The sequence below is a fragment of the Terrapene carolina genome, unplaced genomic scaffold (genome assembly GCF_002925995.2).
Source record: "Terrapene carolina triunguis isolate 2854851 unplaced genomic scaffold, T_m_triunguis-2.0 Scaffold31, whole genome shotgun sequence".
Classification (NCBI taxonomy): domain Eukaryota; kingdom Metazoa; phylum Chordata; order Testudines; family Emydidae; genus Terrapene; species Terrapene triunguis.
Window position 1 is genome coordinate 8597075 of NW_020664382.1, and position 5969 is coordinate 8603043.

The following is a 5969-nucleotide window of genomic DNA, read 5'->3' on the forward strand; positions in this document are numbered from 1 at the left end:
AAAAAAAAAAAAAAAAAAAAAAAAAAAAAAAAAAAAAAAGTTTAATAAGACCTCAGACACCTGTTGCAATGTCCCACAGGGACATGAAGGCACTTCAAAGTCTCTCCTAAATGATGGAAGGAGTGCAGGGACCTCTGTTATCTAGCAGTATCTTCAGAAAGAAAAATCATAGCTATATAATTATTTTACTTATCTTTGAGGTCTGACTAATATATCTGGTGAAAATATTTCCCAGAACTCAGCAAGCTTTTCTCATTCCCAACTTGGATTTTTCTAATTCTCAGCTCATTTGATATATTTTTCTGAGTAGGAATTATTCATTTGTTTTAGGACATAGGCTCCTATTTTTAGGAACCTTTGGGCTATAGAATTACTTATTCCCCAATTAGATATATGTTTCACAATGAGCTTCTGGGTCCTTTAAGTACATACCTAATTAAAATGTTTACTGAAGAAATCTTTATTTGCGTTTTATGAGCAGAACCTGCTCTTCTCTGATGGCCATCTGAAAGGATAGGCTTTGTACAAAATCAAGATTTTTAGATACTGTGATTTTCCTTTTGTACTTGGCATTTTCAGTATGCACAGAGTTTGAGTATTTCCAGCTGCTCTGGGTATGCCTACATTCTTCATATGAACGATTGTATCGTGTAAGAATCATGTAGAAAGGATCTTTCAGTAGTTAGTTAATTCTTTGAAACGTAGGATTTTGATGATTTCATTATGAAAAGTAGACATCACAATAAATGACTTCCATGCCTGGAGTCAGTGTGGATGGGACAAAAATTTGTAGATCCCTTTACTTTATATGCTTTTTTCTGTTTTTCTAGGTGATATTGATGACTATAGTACTGAAGTGGAAGAAATTTTTCCTCAACATCTACAGCCAGGTACAAGTTCTGGTCTTGGAACCTCACCAGGCTCTTCACCTCGTTCCAGTCCCTGCCAATCACCCACGTTGTCAGATGGACCGCTACCCACCCTTCCAGTTAGACCAAGTCGAGCACCTACAAGAACTCCTGGACCACCTATATCCTCACAAAGTATGTATCATATTACATAAGTCAGACAACTATATCTCATTCTAGTTACCTAAAATTTGACCTTGAAGAATATAGTAAATATTAAACTAGTTAGTAGGTATTTTATCAGGGTTACATATATTCAAGGTCAAGTTGTAGGTAACTAGAATAAGTGAAGTAATCTGTTTTATACCTCCAGTGAAGAACCCTGTGACATGGTGTATCAGTATAATCCTCATTTATTTTAACCACACTGATTAGATAAACGTTTCTCAAATGTGGCCACAACCTCCTGGCTGTTATTGAGGGGGACAGCAAAGCAGCGGCTCCTCCCCTGGGGCTGCCTGTAGGGGTCCCCCAGCACAGGGTTTTAGACTCCATCCCTGGATGCACCCCCCCGCCATCACCTCAACCCCCGCTGTCTCCTCCAGACCCCATCACCCCTAGCCCTCATTCCTCCTTACCCACCTCCTCATCCAGGGCTCAATTTGTCCCCCAGCATGCCAAGGCTGAGTAAGTCTGCTGACTTACTAACTAGCAATCTTAAAAAATCAAACCATGCAAAGTACCTTATTTTTTTTCTATTCTGTTTACGTCCAGTAAAGAATAGAGACGACTGTACATTATTTTTATTATTGAGTCTGCAAAAAACCATACATAAATAAATTACAATGATCTGGACATGTATATGTGCATATTTATTTGTTTTTCCTAAAGTTAATTAAGGGTGTTAGGAAAAATTCTCGGAGCGGCCACCAGCAAGAGTTGGGGGTAGCACTCTGAGGCCACCAAAAGATATGTTGAGAACCCCTGGATTAGATGCATCTCATTTCAGTGAAAATTGAATTTGTACCATTATGATATAAGGCAAGATTGTTGCATGACTAACTTCAGCTGGTAGGAGAAGGAGCTTTGTGTATATGATTTTCAGTTTAAACAGCTTTATCTTAGTGATAAGAATGGGAATAGGGAACTGTAATGATATTTTGGCACTTTAAAAATGAATTTGTGTGGCAATGTTTTTTAAACAGTTTGTTTGTGTCACTGTAATGGGAAGTACTTTTTTACAGTGATCATGCTTATCTGACAGAATACCCTCCAAATTGCCTTTAAAATTTCCCTTTCTCCAAGGAAATAAGCAAATAAAGAAAGCCTGGGTTGAAATAGAATGGAAATGTATTTGATGAAATGTGGTTTATAAGAACCCTTCAGGTACCCAGAAAATACTTAATGGTCAAACTTTTTGGCAGATATCATTCCTAATCAACCTGTGAATTAATTCACACTCTCACCAAAGTCCATTTCTCTTATTCTTGCTTCCCAGAAACTTCGATGCCACATGACAATGCAACACGACCACAGTGTGTGTATCCGTAGTTGGTGGTATTGACAGAAACCTTTACAAAAAACTTTTCAATAGAAAATCTTTAGCACTTTTTTTTTTTTAACAAGGTCATTAAATATGTGCTGATTTTCTTGATCAGGTTCTCCAGTTGATTTTCAACCAATTACACAACAGAAAGAGTCTACTCAGAGCTTAGAGCCTAAACGTCTTCCTCCCCCTCGCCCAGTGGCTCCACCTACACGACCTGCTCCACCACAGAGACCACCCCCACCATCAGGTAATGCAGTGATGTATACCACACAATGGGCAATCATTTGATGTACAGTTTTATTTAAGTCTGTGTGATTTTATTTATTTATTTGGCCAGTTGCCTTACTGACCTTTTCTTTACAAAATGTATTAGATCCGTTTAACTAATTTTAAAAAATGGAATTTTTCAGCTAGATTTTACATATCACAGCTACTTTTTATGATTACTTTTTAATACACTATTGTGCTAATTATTTTGAGTAAGGAATATCGGCTTCCAATGGATGTTTGTATTTAACATTTTCATTATCTACGGCATTTTAATGTTTCTTTAAAAACTAATTAATCTTTTGATTTCACTAATTTAATTCACATGTTAATGATATTCCTGTTAACTTTTGAGTAAGTACAGATTGCATATGTATGTTTAATTATATTAAAGTTAATCACTTTAGGGAAAAGTATATTTAGATAAATTGGAAGTGTAAGCAGTGGAGCATTAAGAGAAACTGGATGTTGAGAGAGCATATATGAGCCATGTAACAACTAACCAAAGTGACTCTTGATGTTTGTAACTTTCTCATTCTTTTTTTCTCCCCTTTTTTATACTGATGCTTTTTCTTTAATGCTGCGTACATTTCTTATATACTATAAGGGGGTAGGAGTCCTGCACCTGCTAGAAAAGAATTTGGAGGTAATAATATAATTGTGTTTTCAAACATGACTAATAAATAACAAAACGTCTATGGCTATTAATATAACAGTATATTTATCCTGAGAATATTTAATCTGATGCTTCCCAAAGGCAGAAGTTGATATGTGTTGTGGCATATATTCAGTTACTTTAAAAAAATAATTCCTTTAAAAAGCAATATATCTTTTTTTCTGAGCCCTTAAACTCTATCCTCTCTCTAGAATTACAGTTTAATCTTAGGGGTCAGTAAATTCTGGACAGCAGCTACTACTACTTGATGAGTAAATAAGGAGCATGACAATATTTTTTTCAACAGTTATTTACATGCTATAGTCATGTCAGTTAAAACTGGTCCTGACCTTCATAATTTAAACGTAGTCAATATGTGCAACACACTTTTTAAAAATATAAAGGTGTCTTAACTTCAGACTAGCTGTTTTTCTCCATGAGGAGCATTGTAAAAAGGATGATAGTCATTCAGGTAGGTAGTAACATTTCACAGATTAAGACTAGTTCATCCACAATACCTTCTTTTGTGGTTTTAAGGTAGAAAAATCAGTAGAGAAAATTGTTTGGTTTTATATTTAAAAAAATGTTACTGTAAAAAACAAAGTTAAATGGAAATTAGAAGGAACAGTCACAAGAGTGAAATGCCTGCAAATTGCATGAAAACTTTTTTAAAAACACCATTATAGAGAGACAAACTAAAAAAGGAAAAGGAGAAAAAAAAAGTACAAGGGCCCAAAAAAGGCACCATGGCTAAATAACAGACTGAAAGAGGCAGAGAGAGAGAGACAAAAAAATCTTTTAAAAATTGGAAGTCAGGTCTTACTGAGGAAAATAGAAGGGAGTATAAACTCTTGCAAGCCAAGTGTAAAAAAGGATAATTAGGGAGGCCATAAAATAATTTGAAGAGTAACTAGCAAAAGACACAAAAATTAACAGCAAAATATTTTTAAGTACATCAGACACAGGAAGCCTGCCAAACAATCAGTGGAGCGACTGGATGATCAAGGTGCTAAAGGAGCACTTAAAGTAGCGAAGCCTTTGCAGAGAAGCTATATGAATTCTTTGCCTCGGTCTTCACTGCAGAGGAATTGAGGGAGATTCCCACACCTGAGCCATTCTTTTTTGGTAACAAAAAGGGAACTGTCACAGATTGCGGTGTCAGTAGAGGAGATTTTGGTACAAATTGATAAATTAAACAGTAATAAGTCACCAGGATCAGATGGTATTCACCCAAGAGTTCTGAAGGAACTAAAATATGAAATTGCAGCGCTACTAAATGCGGTATGTAACCTGTCGCTTAAATCAGTCTCTGTACCAGATGACTGGAGGATAGCTTATGTAATGCCGATTTTTAAAAAAGAGGTAATCCTGGCAGTTACATGCCAGTGAGCCTAACTTCGGTACCAAGTAAATTGGTGGAAACTGTGGTAAAGAACAGAAATATCAGACACATAAATGAACACGATATGTTGGGGGGGAAAAGTCAACATGGCTGTTGTAAATGGAAATCATGCCTCACTAATCTATTAAAATTATTTGAGGGTGTCAAAAAGCGTGTGGATAAGGATGATCCAGTGGATTTAGAATTCAGAAACTTCAAGTATGTCTCTGACAAGGTCCCTCATCTAAGGCTCTTAAGCAAAGTAAGCAATCCTGGGATAAAAAGGGAGGTCCTCTCATTGATCTGTAACTGGTTAAAAGATAGGAAGCAAAGGGTTGGAATAAATGGTCAACTTTCACAGTGTAGAGAGGTAAATAGCGGGGTTCCCCAATACTCTGTATTGGGACAAGTGCTGTTCAATATATTTATAAATGATCTGGAAAAATGGGTAAACAGTGAGGTAGCAAAGTTTGCAGATGATACAAAATTACTCAAGATAGTTAGGTCCAAAGCAGACTGAAAAATTACAAAGGGATCTCACTAACCAGCATGACTAGGCTAACAAAATGGTAGATGGAATTCAGTATTGATAAATGCAAAGTAATGCACATGGGGAAAACACAACTATACATATAAAATGATGAGATCTAAATTAGCTGTTACCACTAAAAAAGGAGATCTTGGAGTCATTTTGGATAGTTCTCTGAGAACATCTGCTCAATGTGCAGCGGCAGTCAAAAAGGCTAACAATGTTGGGAATCATTAGGAAAGAGATAATAAAACAGCAAATATCCTAATGCCACTACATAAATCCATGGTACACCCACAACCTTGAATACTATGTGTAGTATTGGTCACCCCATCTGAAAAAAATATATATTAGAGTTGGAAAAGGTACAGAGAAAAGCATCCATATGAGGAGAGATTAAGAAGACTGGAACAGTTCAACTTAGAAAAGAGATGACGAAGAGGGGATATGATAGAGGTCTATAAAATCATGGCGTGGAGAAAGCAAATAAGGACGTGTTATTTACCCCTTCACATAACACAAGAACCAGGGGTCACCCAATGAAATGAATAGGCAGCAGGTTTAAAACAAACAAAACGAAATATTTCTTCACACAATGCACATTCAACCTGTGGAACTCATTGCCAGGGGATGTTGTGAAGGCCAAAAATGTAACTGGTTTCAGAAAAGAATTAGATACGTTCATGGGGGCTAGATCCATCATGCCTAATAGGCAGGATGGTCAGGGACGCAACCCCGTG

At 36.4% G+C, this 5969-nt stretch overlaps 1 protein-coding gene across 1 annotated transcript in view; it reads left to right on the forward strand.

Annotated features, from left to right (window-relative positions):
- The window catches only part of LOC113406601 (synaptojanin-1-like), a 119068-nt gene that overhangs the window by 80221 nt on the left and 32878 nt on the right, over window positions 1-5969 (forward strand). Inside the window, exons 24-26 of the mRNA XM_026652217.1 lie at window positions 831-1043; window positions 2507-2644; window positions 3272-3310. Of these exons, the coding sequence (XP_026508002.1) occupies window positions 831-1043; window positions 2507-2644; window positions 3272-3310 (390 nt within the window). The remainder of the gene's footprint in view (window positions 1-830; window positions 1044-2506; window positions 2645-3271; window positions 3311-5969) is intronic.